General features: G+C 41.6%; 1 protein-coding gene across 2 annotated transcripts; it reads right to left on the reverse strand.

The window, feature by feature from the left end:
* Positions 1 to 845: 845 nt before the first annotated feature.
* On the reverse strand, positions 846 to 15,234 carry scn1bb (sodium channel, voltage-gated, type I, beta b). Of its 2 annotated transcripts, XM_063185491.1 has the most exons (7): positions 14,460 to 15,234; positions 13,518 to 13,711; positions 12,191 to 12,357; positions 11,237 to 11,474; positions 3,482 to 3,623; positions 2,388 to 2,459; positions 846 to 2,101 (listed from the first exon to the last, which is right to left on the reverse strand). In XM_063185491.1, exons 2-6 carry the CDS (start codon positions 13,564 to 13,566, stop codon positions 2,393 to 2,395), a joined length of 663 nt encoding a protein of 220 aa, XP_063041561.1. In that variant the 5' UTR covers positions 13,567 to 13,711; positions 14,460 to 15,234; the 3' UTR covers positions 846 to 2,101; positions 2,388 to 2,392. The 2 variants fall into 2 exon arrangements, with proteins under 2 accessions (XP_063041561.1, XP_063041560.1); XM_063185490.1 differs by having other exon boundaries at positions 13,518 to 15,234.
* Between the last annotated feature and the right edge of the window lie 99 nt (positions 15,235 to 15,333).

Consider the following 15,333-nt stretch of genomic DNA (forward strand, 5'->3'; position numbering starts at 1 on the left):
CCTACATTACAGGTAGAGCCTGTAGGCCTAGATTTCGCATGGCCAAAGCACAACAAATAGGCTATGGGCAGAGCCTTAGGGGCAGGGCCGCTGACAGCTTTCATCAGGCCTGGGACAAAGTCATCTGAAAGGTTACCCCCTCCCCAATATATCAATGTAATGAGGATCCGAGTCTGGGCCCCCCCACTCTCCCTGGGCCTGGGACAACTGTCGCTTTTGTTCCCTCGTCAGCTTCCCTGGCTTGGGTACTGACCCAAAGGAGGCGAGTGTGCATGCACTGTGATTTTTCTGGTGTTGGGTGTGCTTGCAGCTCTGGTTCCGGTTGATGACTAATCATAATACAAATTAAGCTCACAGCTGATTCAGTGAAACAACTAGGAGGCTATTTTTTACAAATAGGATGGAAGGCACAGACTTGTATTCAGCCCTTTTGTGGACGCCAAATTTAACACATTTCCCGTCTTGATACATGTCATGTTCTCTTGCATCCAATTGCACATGAAAACATTGTCAAATTCATTCGCAATAATATTAGAAATCAGACTTGATCAAACAACACAGCATTCTACCACAACAGCCAATCATCAATCACAGTTCTTCAAAACAGAGGAAAGAGTGGACTTGATTGGCTCACAAGTTTAAAGTAATACTTAGAAACATGCATTATAAATAGTCTTGTATCATCAAGTCATCTTGTACCAGTATCAAACACATTTCCAAGCCAATTTTGACCAAGACTAAACTACTTAGTATTGTTTTTAAGTATTGGCAGGATTTGACAATGTCCTTAGTTGAACCAACTCCCACTCAATATGAAGGGAAATTAATTTCAGAACACTCAAGGATATGTTAGAAGGTTTTTTTTATTCGCTTGTAAGACACAGTTAATATCTCATTAAATTTTCTCTGCAAAATATCTCCTGTATCTTCATCTGTCTATACTATATAATTCATATAATCAGGATGATTACATGTCTTCTTTACATTCTCCAAGCATAGTTTCTTTTTTCATATTTATTAAAACATGTATTTGGACAAAATGTGCATTGAGAGTTAGTGTGATATACGGTACTTTCATCATTGCCCTCAGGCCATGCATATGCAGTATTGCTGGAATCGGTGCTAAAGTGCCTATAAACAACAATTAGTATTATTTTTTTGTGATTCCCAGTAATATAGAATGCATAATTCTAAGTACAGTACACATTACAAAGAGAAAGAACATTGCCTTACGTGTACATGATTTCATACAGGAAACACTAATTTTTTTTCTACTTCCCTTTTTTGTTAAAGTCTTCCCTTTTTATTCCATATCATTTCACATTTTCATAACTGTTCACATCAACGTGTTGCTGGCGCTGGCGTTGTTTCTCAAAAGCGTAGTTGTTAGCCGGTTAGCAACTTGGGTAGTTGCCAATGGGTAATTGCATTGCAACCAACAAAGTTGCTAACGTAGTTAGCAACAACACTTTCGAGAAATGCACCCCTGACAAGTGTAGAAAACCAATAGTGTTAAAGTGACATTTTCGGGTATTTACACAATATGTTGACAATGTGCGCAAGTTTGCTTGTCGTGTGCTAAAGATGAAGTGGTGTCATAATCCAAGGATCATACTTTAGGCTCAGAAAGGCTAATTGCTATAATCAAGGAACATTCAGAAGCATACATACATACATATGGATTTTGGTGTAAATTCGTTATACGGCCTCCCACCCTTTGGATGGAAATAATAATACATTGTGTTACTTTGCTATCAAAGCGAGATCTTGCACTTCAGTGCAATTCCGATGACAAATAGTCCTTATAGCAACATTGCATTGCGATGCAAGATTCCCATTTCACAGTTCATTTTCAGGTTGAGGATTGTTATGGCTATCAATCAGCTTAGCTACATGGTGTGTCACATGCTAGTGGGCTCATTGCAATCATGCAAGGAATTCCTTCTTTTGGAAATAGTATCTCTTAGAAGACCAAAGTATTACAAAAATCTGAGAAATCTGAGGGAGGATGCATCTTCACAATGTTTTCCATGCACAGGTAACCAAGTTGATAAGAAATCCAGTTCATGGAGAGATGACACAAAACTAATTGGAGATGGCCCTGCAATCGAACAAATAAAACCAACAATAGGGAGGAATGAGTTACAATTACATGAAGAAGTGCGAAGAAGAAGCTGTTTGTTTTCATGACTATAAAAGTTTGTAAGACATGTAATTTGAACAACTGTGCTTGCAGTGTAGATTTGATTGATTTGATTACAGTTCCATTGATTGAATTAGACGGATTTAATTGAGGTACTTGGGCTGGATCACATGTAAGTAAATGGAATCATTAATCTGTCAAAAGACAGGGGGGAAAGTTCTTTATAAGGTTTCGACAAACATACCTGTGTTATTCCGCTACTTGCACGCCCGCACAGTTGTCTTTACTTTCCGAAGCTATTGCTAAATATTCTTCCCTGTAAGAGAAAAATTCATGATTATTCACAGCATGAAGAAAAATCATGATGTTCTGTGTAGGTTCTAAAAAAGCAGTCTGAGGAGATTAAGGAGTTTGTTCGAGAGAATCGCCAGCTTTATGTAATCACGATATGTAAGCCTTTCATAGCCTCGTAAACTAGACAAACCCTAGCGGCAGAAAACATTTCTTGCCTGGCGGGTTGATCTAGCGTCGCACCATAGGAGATAATCATAGCTGGGCCATGTATCTGGGCTGACTGTCCGCAAATCAAAGTTCTTCCGTTTTGAATCTATAAACAGTAGTAGAGAGTCATTGGGGCAGGCTAAGCTCAGTGACAACACGGCCGCGTCGGCCTATTACGTGCAGTCAAGCAGTTTGAATGCCAACCGTTGGTTACACAGCCTTGCCTATGGTGCGACCCCAGACTATACATTTCATGTTATAGTCTGGCTTGCCAGGCTAAGCCCATCATGCACAGCAAATTTGAAGCAAATTACGCTTCAAAATTAGGTCTGATACTTAGAGGGAAGGACATGAAGAAGAGGAAGAAAACTTGGTGAATGATGGATGGTAGGTTTTTAGGAGCTGTTTGGTGTTTGTTGGAGAAAAGGTAGAAGAAGAAAGGGGATAAGAGAAAGAAAAGAACTTCATGTTATCGCTACACCTTTCATACACAACGAATTATGCTTCAACATTAGACACAATACTAGTAATAACAACAGAAATGAAAAAAGACAATAACATTTGCAGTGTGAATTTAACACATAGAGTCCTACTCTCTGAGAGTTGAATTTACACTGCAAAATGTACTAAGAAGAAAGAGGAGAAGACGAAGAAGAAGAAGAAGAAGAAGAAGAAGAAGAAGAAGAAGAAGAAGAAGAAGAAGAAGAAGAAGAAAGAGGAGTAGATGAAAAAGAAGAAAATGATGATCTATTCTATCTAAAGGATTATCTAAAATGATCTATTCTACAAAAAATAGAATGAGGCTGCAATAAGGTAAGGACATTATTAGCTGCTTACGCGCTAGCTCGTAACGCCTCCTCTCCATGAGCCATGATCTTCCTGTAACAGTAGACCATCTCCACCGCCAGCCAGACCTGCAGACCGATGATGGAGACGTACATCATCACCTCCGACACGACGGATGCCGTGCTGCGTAAGGCTGAAGACACACACACACACACACACACACACACACACACACACACACACACACACACACACACACACACACACACACACACACACACACACAGAGAGAGAACACATTTACGTGTATAAGGAGACAGAAGAAACTGCAGACAGTTAGCCATAAGCAGACATAATTTTGCACATGGTACATCCCCAACTTTTGCCCCACGCTCGACCCACATCAGTTTGCCTACCGGCAAAACAGATCTACTGACGATGCAATAACCACCTAGCCTGGTTCTCACCAGACCTCTCTCGGAGTGTCTGTAGCTCCGGAGCCCCCTGGAGGTCTGGAACACTGCAAGACACCTCCACGTCTCCAACCAGAAAACTGACGGAGCATTTCTTGCTTCAACATCAATGTCAGCTCGCATTGAGGAATCACAGGACAGATTAGAAACTATAGACTGTTTAGAGATGAACAGAAAACATTTTTGAAGAAATTTGTTGGTGGCGAGAATGAGCAGACTGATGGATAAAGCCCTGCCTTCTGAAGGCGGAGTCAACGCATGCTCTCCCAGATCCAATAGTGGAGCTTACAAAGCTCCTTGGGACTACACAGGTCGAGCAAGACTAGGGTGTATATCACAGCCTCCATGACGATACGAATCAATATCGATATCTTATTATTCGATGTGATGCAATTCGATTATTTTAGATACTTAAGAATGCCCCTCGATATGATACAGTACGATTCGATACAATACCTTTCCACTTCTATTATGTTATCGAGCTAGGGCATTGGGCAGGAGCCATCGATTATTCGATTATTCGATTCGATACAATTGTGCGTACATGCGCTTCATACTCATAGTTACAGTACATTTCACACACACGCTTTCCCATCATGTATGGTAGTTCAAATGTGTCTGCACATCCTGTGACACACCATATTTCATGTTCAAGTCTTGTTACACTATACATTGATGGTGTATGTGGGCCAACTGTAATACAGATTTCAAACTAGAATGGGCACTCGGTAGAGCGCAAACCTTCGCCTAAGCCACTTATTTTTTTCTGGCCATCGTCAGAGTGTGGGGCATAACATTCTCCAAGTTTTGGTGTTAGTTTCATTTAAATCGGACCAGAATATCGTAATATTACATTTTTGGCCCAGTCTTGACCTCTTATTCAATTCCGCATGCACACGTTGTTCTGGCATATAGTGCTTGGCAAAGAAAAACGTTTTTGACCTTTTCGTAACCTTGACCTTGACCTTTGACCCAATCACTCCCGAAAAGTAATCGATTGTTCCTTTGGTCATGACCAATCATCAGTGTTTCCCATACATTGAGGTTTCCGAAAATGCAAAAAAAAAAAAATATTTTTTTTAACGATTTCCGTTTTTGTTAAAAACGATTTAAATTACGATTTCCTTCGCATTTTCCTCCTGGAGTAAATACATCCTATACAGAAAACTACAAGTGCTTGAAAGACAGAGGGATCAAAAGCCTAGTCAAGTTGTTGTAGTTAACTTGGGTTTGGGAGCAATAAAAAACCTTCAGAGAAGGGACAGTTGGGATGAGTTTACTAACACTCCCCAGGCTTTGTTTTACAGTTGTAATGAGTTAGGTGACAGGCCTTCATTGACACGGCAGAGGAGACATCGAGCTGTATATAGAAATGAATGTGAATATAGACATAAATGTGTAATATGTTGTTCAGCCCTTTCAATGGGAGAAATTTAGAAAAACTGGCCCTGTGACCAGCACCCCTCAAGTAGAATGTGTACGCCTGTGTGTGTGTGGGGAAAAGGCATAGCCTACCCTCTTAGACCCTTTTTGTCTATGTGTTAACAATTTCACAGTACTCTTAAATTCTTATCTCTGCTCCTATTTTGTTTTATTATTTTTTTCATTACATAGACCCCTGCATGGGGGACGAATGAAACTGTGTTGTAAACAGAAATTATAAACTTAATTGCATTTTTTCTTAAATATATAAATGTACTACCCTACCCCCCCCCGCCAAAAAAAAGGCCCGCGTGAAAAATCACTCCCCCCCCCCCAAAAAAAAAAAAAAATCCCGGCTGCCCCCATAGTTTCCAAAATTTCTGTGGGAAACACTGATCATCCCAGTAAATTTCATAAAAATCGGCTCAATTTACGTTTTTGACCTTTTCGTGACCTTGACCTTTCACCCAATCACTCCCAAAAAGTAATCGATTGTTCCTTGGGTCATGACCAATCATCCCACTAAATTTCATAAAAATCGTCTCAGTTCTGTCTGAGTTATACGAAGTACAAACATATTAACAAATAAATAAATAAATACACAGCGGTCAAAACATAACCTTCGCCGACTTTGTCTCGGCAAAGGTAATGATCTCGCGGGCCAAATAAAATGGCTCCGCAGGCCAAATTTGACCCCCAGGGCCTGAGTTTGACATCCCTGTGGAGCGATGAAGAAGTCCTCTCCTTCCTGGGCGCTAGCCCCTTATAGTATGCTACCCTACAAAGGCAAAGTGTAGTAACTACATATTTTGTCAAGACTGAAAATGGTTTTCATTGCACCTCATTTATCCTGTGACAACATCCAAACATGTCCCATTTTAGAGATATTGCTATGTGAAATTTGTAGTTACTACAATATCCTATCTAATACCAAGGCTTTGAGGGCACTTCTCCCAGTTTCAATGTTGGTGTAGATACTGCACTTTGTCTTTGTAGGGCAGTATGTACAACCGATTTGTTATCAGAAACTGCACACACCACACCACACCACAGACAACAGTCTTGGACATGATGGACGATCACTGCTGGCACGGCAGAGGCATTACTCATACAGCCGAGTGGCAACCTTCTGGACAAAGCAATGAAAGCAAGAAGATTTCCATCACAGCTGAGGCTGGCTTTGGCAGCAGACTTTCAGGCTCTGGAAGTTCAAAAATCTCAAAGACTTCAATGTTAAGCAAACAAACATACTTATAGCCTGCTCATATATAGTAGCATACTTATATTCTACTATGGCTGTGTGAAACTGGGTGATGTCACTGATGCACAACCCCCGTCTGCGCCAATGGCTCTGGTCTGCGCTATGTTCTTGTTGAGTAGGTGTCAGTGATTGGGTGAGGGCTGTCCAATCATTTCAAACCATAACTGAGTGCAAACTTCCCACTTCCTGAACGAAATGAAATAGTAGTATTATGGGACGGTCATGGAAATGGTAGTATTTATGGAAAGCTGGTTTCACATCCGGTGCTGACATAATGGATCTGCAAACAAACTGCAAGCTTCCATTTCTCTAATAATTTGTATTGGCCATAACACCGTCCCTTCCCATTCTTTGTTTGGGTTCCCAAACTCAGGTGAAGATGTCAGTGTGGGTATCCACCATTAGATTGGAAAAAAGTGCACAAGTCAACATGGGAATCCCCAGGCTTGTAGTGAACTACAGTTGATCCCACATTCAGACAGTAAACAACACAGATGACATAGAGCACATAATCATCTACCCGTCATTACGATCAGCTGATTCAAAAGTACGTAGTTACGTAAATCAATTTTTTGGTTGATGTTTGTTTTGCCTTTTGAACTAAGGATTGATGGCTCTATTGAAAAGAAGGCAGGCTACCAAGACAGCAGTGTGTGTGTGAGGAATCTGCCGACCTGGCGTGTTCAACATGGTGAGTTAATTCTGCAAATCATGCCAACTGTCCCACTCATGGTGAAGCATATGAGAGAACCCAATGTGTGAAATAACACATGGAGGGAAAACAAGAGCTGCCTGCCATAGAGCTAATCAATGGGGGGGCAAGCGCTATTCAGACATACCGCTATTCAGACATACCGCTAATCAGACACCAGATATGCCGTAGGGTCAGGGTTAGGGTTAGGGTTAGAGTAACTGCATGCACTCTCCCTAAACTGAAAAACCTGAGCAACGTAGTACAAACCACAGAAATGGCAGATTTCGGTGGGAAACGTGCCAGTATTCAGACAATAGACATCAATGTTTGAATAGCGGCATGTCTGAATAGCACCATGTAACCCTAATCAATAGCTGACTAGCAATGTACAGACACTAGCCTATGCTAGTCCATGATGCTATACAGAATATCGCTTTGGGTTGTATGTATGTAAGAGGGTGCTATATATGGTTAATATATGTGTAATATGGGTAAGGATGTGTGTAATACCTGTGTGTAATGTCCTCTGTATTTATGTATGTGGGTGGTTGACGTGACGCCTTGTTTTTACGTAACATTGGTTAAAAACCTACAAAACTGTTATTTTTCCTCTCAAAAACAAATGTAAATGAAAGAAGATGTGGTACATTATGTTTCATATTAGTGTTAGATGAGAAGAAACATTTCTGTTAAGATTTATGTAAAGGTTTATATGTCAAATGTCCAGCGGAGTGACTGATTCAATTAAAGACAACTTCACTGGCGTGCGCCTACAGTATTGTTTAGCCCATTAGGACTCGAATCCGCGTCCGTGGCTGCTGCACGGTGGTCCGGACCGGACCTCAAATAATTCAGCAAGCCTTTTTTAAAAGACAAATAGCCTATTCAACTTAATAACATAGCAAAACAAAAAACATGTAGGCTACCACGTGTCATTACAACTAGCATGTAGGCCTAATAGGCTGCACCTGGTAAGCTAGACAGTGTGGACTGGTGTGCTCCAATAGCCTATTATAGATGACAATGAGCGCATATTAACAATGCAGACAAAAGTTTTTTTTTTCAAGCAGTTGGATTGAATGCACCAAGGCTTTTACTACTACTGTGCAGTATCCTATACTTAAAGGAAGAACTGGACCATGTTAATATCTCCATCCTCGACATTTGTTATCCGCCTGCCTGCTGTTCTATTCCATGCTGCCTGTCATACCGAGGTGATTTGATGACGCGTCAAATCAAATCACCCAGCAACGTTCTAATGGCACTTGTAGTCGTTATTTTTTCTTCCGGTGATTTGACGACGCTTCAAATCACCATAACTAAAACAATGAATAGCTTTTATATTTCATATAAAGATATTATATCCAGTTTGGCCAATCTGGCTACAGAGTAAAAGATGTGATGGAACTAAATTCAATCATTCATTCTGTACGTGTTGAAATAACACTATATTTTTACTGTGTTCTTCTAGATTCTACAACTACATCCTTAAGAAAAGGAATTTTGTTGTGATTTTCAGAGAGATGAGATTGCCTTTACACATACACACACGCACACGCGCACACACACACGTACGCGCAAAAAATATGAGGCATAACTGCACACAGTATCTTTGTCTGACTTCCACTCCTATCCAAGTTCTATCACAGCTGCTATATTCTGGCGTTCCTTCTATGCTAAACTTTGTCCATAGGGATATTTTCCTGTTAAGTATTTTAGCAGAACTTCCTGTCCCCTATGGAAGAGTTGTTGCACAGTAAAAATAATGATAATAAAAAGTGTCAATTCAACATTTAGAGAGTTGAGTTAACATCTTTTTAAGTGTATGTGGTGTTATATTAACACAATGTGGTCCCAATTCTAGTGGGATTGAAAAGCCCAGCTGTAAAGGCCAAAGCTAAGTAAGACTAAGACAAACATATGACATTCTGGACTTTAGACAGTACTCGCCCAGGGAGTAAATCAGTGTAGAACCGCAGCTGCAACCGCAGCGTCAAACTGCTTATGTGTTGTACGCAATCATTTCAGAGTATGCATTTAGCAGTCACATGTATGCTCAATGTATTCTACGCATTATCTGATAGCTGTTGTGAATTCATAGTGTCAAGTGAAAAGCAAAAGCGAGCACAGTCAGAGAGATGGCAACCTGGCCCCCCTTCCCAATGCTTAATGCATGTGGTACTCTGTGTTTGATGCCACCCTCAGGCGAGCCAAAACACTTCAAGCGGACAGACAGACTGATACACAGACAGACAGACGACAGACAGACAGGGTCATTGTATTACATTAACATAATTGCCTTGTCTTGTTATGTCCTGTTTTGTCAAGGCTTGTCTAATGTCTGCGAGAATGAGCCACACCAAAGACAATTTTCTGTTTCATGTGTTAAAGCTTTATCTTATCTTATCTTATCTTATCTTATCTTATCTTATCTTATCTTATCTTATCTATCATCTGGCCCCAACCCCCTTTGGGTTCCTCTGTACTGAGGAATTCGGAATCGTGTCTATGGGCACTTCTCATAGTCTAGCCTTGCTACGACGAGTAATGCCCATTTTCACGTCATCGCGACTGGCCAAGTACTGTTCCAAAGTGAAGCATGCTTCAAAATTTACAAGTGCCACGATCTTGGTGCATCCTTGCCGTGACAAATTACCCAGAATCCTTTACGTCTCCACGCAAAGCCATGCATGTTTAAGCACAATATGGTATATTGTTGTTTCCGAGATGAGAATAACTTTGAACCACAAACACAATTTGGTCATTATTTGGGCCCATTGAGTTTGTGTTGCGTTTCACAGCTTTTGGCTACAGACAATTTGGGCACTGCATCCTAGTAGTTTTGTTGTGCTTTTGAAACACCCCCATGACAGAAACAGACAACCGACCATGTTTACAGTTTAAAATCAGTGGCAAAAACGGAACTGCTGTAACGTTCACTTCCACGTTTCCAAGCATGTTCCATTCATAATCGTTTGAGATGCTTGCAAAGTTTTCAGCCTCGTCTTACAGGTGTATGACTTCAAGGCTGTGGGACTACCAAGGCAAGCACTCTAGGCTTTGAGAAGTACCCTACGATCGGGTAGTTCAATGGACCTGACTTTATGCACATATAAATTTGTTAAATCCATTGCGTTAACCAAACTGGCAGATAAATAGTGATGACAATACTACTTTATACTGTTGCTTTATGCAACAGCAACAATGGTAAAGATAGGGCTACACGGCAGTTCAGAACAATGGTGTTGGATGTTAGGGACTGCTCGTTATTTATAGTCGGGGTCTTAGGAAGATTGGTTGACTCATTTTGTGAGTCAAGAGCAATGCATGACCCTCCCCTACGGAGAAGTTTCATCAATATGCCTACTCCTCAATATCTTTTGAAAAACATTGATTGACCAACGCTGCTGCTTACAGGGCCGTAACCAGACATTTTCAAATACAGAGGTTAAATACTGCGTGCTGTACTGCATACTGTACATTTAGAATGCTTCAAACACTTCAGTCAAACTCTTAAGTTTGTTTTCATTAAATGGGGGTGGCGTGCAGACTGAATTTATCATTGTTGATCATATATCGATTTTCATCATAGATACATTTTACATTACTGAAAAAAATACAGAGGACATGACCTCTTTGTCCTCAATGGTAGTTACGGCCATGGCTGCTTATGGAATGTTATTGGATTCTAATCTTGTATGCAAAGGCAGTGGCATTCAATTTGCGGTCACTAGGTGCATCTAGATTTCTAGACAAGCAATGATGAAGAATTTTATTTTTTTAAATCCTGGTTCCGGTTCGTGCTATCCTGCTGACGAAAAGACAGACAAACAGAAAAACAGACAGACAGACAAACAAACCAACGCGACCGAAAACATAACCTCCTTGGCGGAGGTAAGTATGAGACAGATTTCACATATAGAGCATATAACAGACATTCACTGATTGCCACACACCTTTCGCCATGACGACGAGCTTGACGTACTTGTCCACCTCGTGCTCGTATGTGTAATGCTCGTACTCCAGCACACGGTTGAAGCGGCACCGGTAGGTTCCCGAGTCGTTGAAGGTGACGTTGTTGATGTAGAGGGACGCATCCTGCACGTCGGGCGTGTTCACACTCCCGATCCACTCCAGACGATCATCGTAACGCTCGTCTTTAATCAGCGATTGCCCGCCATCATAAGTGAATATCTGAAGGTGGAAAACAAAACTGGCATCAATTCAAAACGGAGTATCTGATGATGGAATTTAGTACTAATAAAATAGAATAAAGAGTAGAGTAGAGTAGAGTAACTTTATTGAATATTGAATATATAAAAGAGAATAGAAGAGAACTATAGCCTAAATCATTTGCGCTGCCTCACCCAATGAGCAGAATAATCTAGCCAGTGCCAATTAACGGCCTTTCCCAAAGCACCTGCAAAAAAGGTTGCTGGATGCCTAAGGCCTTTTTAAGAAAAGTTGCCCTCAGCCTACAAAAAACGCAATATCTCAGCCTCTGAAGCTTAGCCTCTGAAGCATATGCAATAAGTTGTATTAAAACACTAAGACCCTCATCTTGCATTAGAATGTGTTCATTCAACTATAACATACCAAGATTCTTCATAAAATTGTCTCAAATCTCATGAGCCTGAATGTTGCGTCATGCAGCTCCAGTCGCCAGGCCCAATGTTGCACAACTCACCATCCAGCATCAATGGGTTAAATGTAGGGCTGCAACGATATTGTATCGAACCGTGGCAGAGAGAGATAAACGGTACAAGAGAGAGTATGTGAGAGCATGTTTGTGTGCAAAAGTGAGACAGAGACAGCGAGGTGTGTGTGTTTGTGGGGGAGAGAGAGAGAGAGAGAGAGAGAGAGAGAGAGAGAGAGAGAGAGAGAGAGAGAGAGAGCAAGAAAAAACTCACAGGAACAAACTCTGGCTCCCCCTTAGACCTGAAGAACCAGTCGACAGTGGCGCTGGCTTCCACTTCCATCCTCATTTTGCAAGAGATGCAGCCCAGCTTGAAGCCCTGCCCGGCCACCGCATCCGTATCCGACTCCACCTCTGCACAAGCCCCATTGACCAGGGAGACTACGCAATACGAACACAGTGTTAATTCAGCACTCATGTCTCTTTTCCATTGACATTTTTCTGGTAGGCCTACGTACCAGTGATGCGCGGGCCGACGAAAAAACAAGACACAACCAACCGCCTTTTCCCCTAGTCCTCCCGCTTGCCCTGCCCGCAAGAAATATTCATGAAAAATATTGACCCGGCCCGCTTCCCGACCCGCCTTTGAAAATAGTAGCCGTGCGTCTTATGAACACCCTAGCGTCATTGCGATGGTGAATGAAGAATAGTCCCCCAAAAATTGTTTTGGATAGCCTGACAGCGGGGAAACTGTATTGTTTTCTCCACGGAGGAGGGGCCAGGAGGCTGGGCGAGGCCACAAGCACAAGTGGAGGATGGAAGGTAGCATATTGGAATGAACTCTTAGTCTGATTTATCAGGCTACATGACCCCCTCATCATCCTTGTCTGCCATGCTGAATAATTCATGCAATGAAGAACCTCAAGAACATCCAGAGCTGGGGTTGCCATAACAGCAGTTCCTATCAATGAGGACCTCAATAATAATAACAACTGTATTTGTACAGCACAATATCATACAATGCATACAGCTCAAAGTGCTGAACAAAATGGATAAACATCAATGTTAAAGATGAAAATAAATAAGTAGAAAAGAGAGTAAGTAAATAAGTAAGCAGAAAAGAGAGACAGAAACAAGAAAGAATAGCAAGAAGACAAAAGAAGAAACTGGATGGAATAGAGAAAATAAGTAGATAGGTAAATGGGTAGATGTAGAGAAAATGAAATAAGTTTAAAGTGGACATAAGTAGAGATTGTAAAGGCATAAGGTCCACAAGGTTTGGGCCCAGGGTAAGTGATAAATAGTCACACTGAATGGGGCGCCCAGATGTGGGCCCTGGTGGCAACAGAGGTGAGGAAAAACTCCCTTTTCACTTGATTCAATCACAAAAGACAAATGCCATGCATGTTTGACCTGCCAGTGTGCCAGTTGTGATGTTTTTGTTGGAGCTAAACAATGAAAAAAGCACCCACTGTACAAACTTGGGTCATCAATAACAAATCAATATCATACGGTCATCAATATCTTAATGCAGCTTACAGGAAGAAAGGGGGCAATATGTCAAGAGACTACTCTACTGCTATAAGAAACTGCATACTCACCATAGGCAGCACACAACAGGGCCAAGACCAAAACACGCCCTGGAGTCATTTTTCACTTGGCAGAGTCCAGTTTACAGATGCACTTCTTCTACTGATGAGGAAGATGACTTAGGCCTCCTTGGTCAGGTCTTGTACTTTTGCAAGTATTTAATCCAAAACAATCTCCGTCCGGCCTTTGTCAATGGCAAAGAGGCCTTGGTATCAGCAGTAGCACAGTGATGTAAAAGACGTACAAAAAAAAGATGTTCCTTATTGTGCCAAAGCTGCACCAAGACAATATCTTACAATAACAAAAAACAAAAATACAAGATAGTTCTCTTTACTGTAGTCCACTTGATGCTGTGTGACCACTGGTGCTTTTGAAAAGATTGTGATGGGCAAGGATTTAAGCACTACAAAAACTGATAAAACACTCTGCTTTCTTCAGGAAGACTTTCTGAGCTCAGTTGAATGCAGGAAAATAAAAGTGAAAATGATTTGCTGTTAAAAATGTTAGCTCATACCATGCTATAGGTTGCTTTGGGATTGATGGGATAAGTGCAAAATTAAATGAAGGCCTACCTTACAAAGGTAAAGTGCTTTTGTAATTTACAGTATGTTTTTGGCTCAATTGTTTAATGCTCACAGACCTCCTGTTAACGCCAAACACTGGTATTGCTTACTGTAGGTTTTTTTCTTCATTCAATCACTTCATTCCACTTCTCACACAACAACAAACTACCCCCCTCGTCACACTCGACATAAACTGCACATTTGTTTCAGACTTGGGTGTGCAAAAAATCTCCCAAACATCTACCCTGAGAATTACATTTCCTGAGTGAACTTAACCCAGGACTGATAGTTCCCCTTTGTACCATCAATTATCTGACTACAGGCATGCAACTGGGCCTATCCCGCCTCGACAACAAATGGCGAGTAGTGTAAATACAAACGGTTACTCACAATCTCGTCCCACTAAAATATGGTGCTTTTCACAGTCGCATGAACCCAACATCTCTCCAATATGGAAACGTAGGCCTATTAAATACGTAGTAGCCTAAATAAATTGCATGAGTCACCGCAACGATTAGCACTAGTCTCCCATCCGATGTAGAGACTTGTAAAGCATCTACGAATATGACTGAATGAATAAAGATGCTGTTGTGTGACCTCTATTGGGCTCTTTTCTGCAATAATACATTATCAATTCACGAGCTCACATACTGTCTTCGCTGGTCCTGCCCTTCACAAACGGCCTCCTCCCCGTTCCCACAGTCTTCCCCTTTTCCAAAAAAAGAAAAAATCCTCACTTCGTTTCCGGAGAGTATTCCACCACTGAATAGCTCAGCATTTGGCATCTGACATCCCAGCTGTCCAAGGCAGAAGGGGAAACGAACTTGTCGGTCTCAAATGTTTGAGCTAGTCTACGTCTGTAGATCGAGACAACATGACGGGACGGGCTGTCATCACCCTGCCCTGGCTATGGAGCCAAACGTGAAACGCCTCCGTAAATGCGCACTAGTGTTTTCCGAGCACCCCTCGCTGAGATGAGCTGAGCGTCGCGCCTGACGTTCTGCTGGCGTTGTGCTCAGTCAGACTGAGGCTGTGTGATGCATTGCGGTAAAATGTGGAGGTGGTGAGCGAAGGGATGGACCCAAAGCACGGGATGATGATGGCCGCACGAAACGAAAAGATGCGCGTGGTAAATTCAACGATATACCAAATCGCTCTACGGGAGACACTTTCAGCAGAAGATGATCCGAATATCCTGTTGGATACCGTCACCACTTGCTCCGCATCAACGACGTTAAACTGTCATTTACAGGCTCTCCATCCA

This window comes from Engraulis encrasicolus, chromosome 20, assembly GCF_034702125.1.
Source record: "Engraulis encrasicolus isolate BLACKSEA-1 chromosome 20, IST_EnEncr_1.0, whole genome shotgun sequence".
NCBI classification, from domain to species: Eukaryota; Metazoa; Chordata; class Actinopteri; order Clupeiformes; family Engraulidae; genus Engraulis; species Engraulis encrasicolus.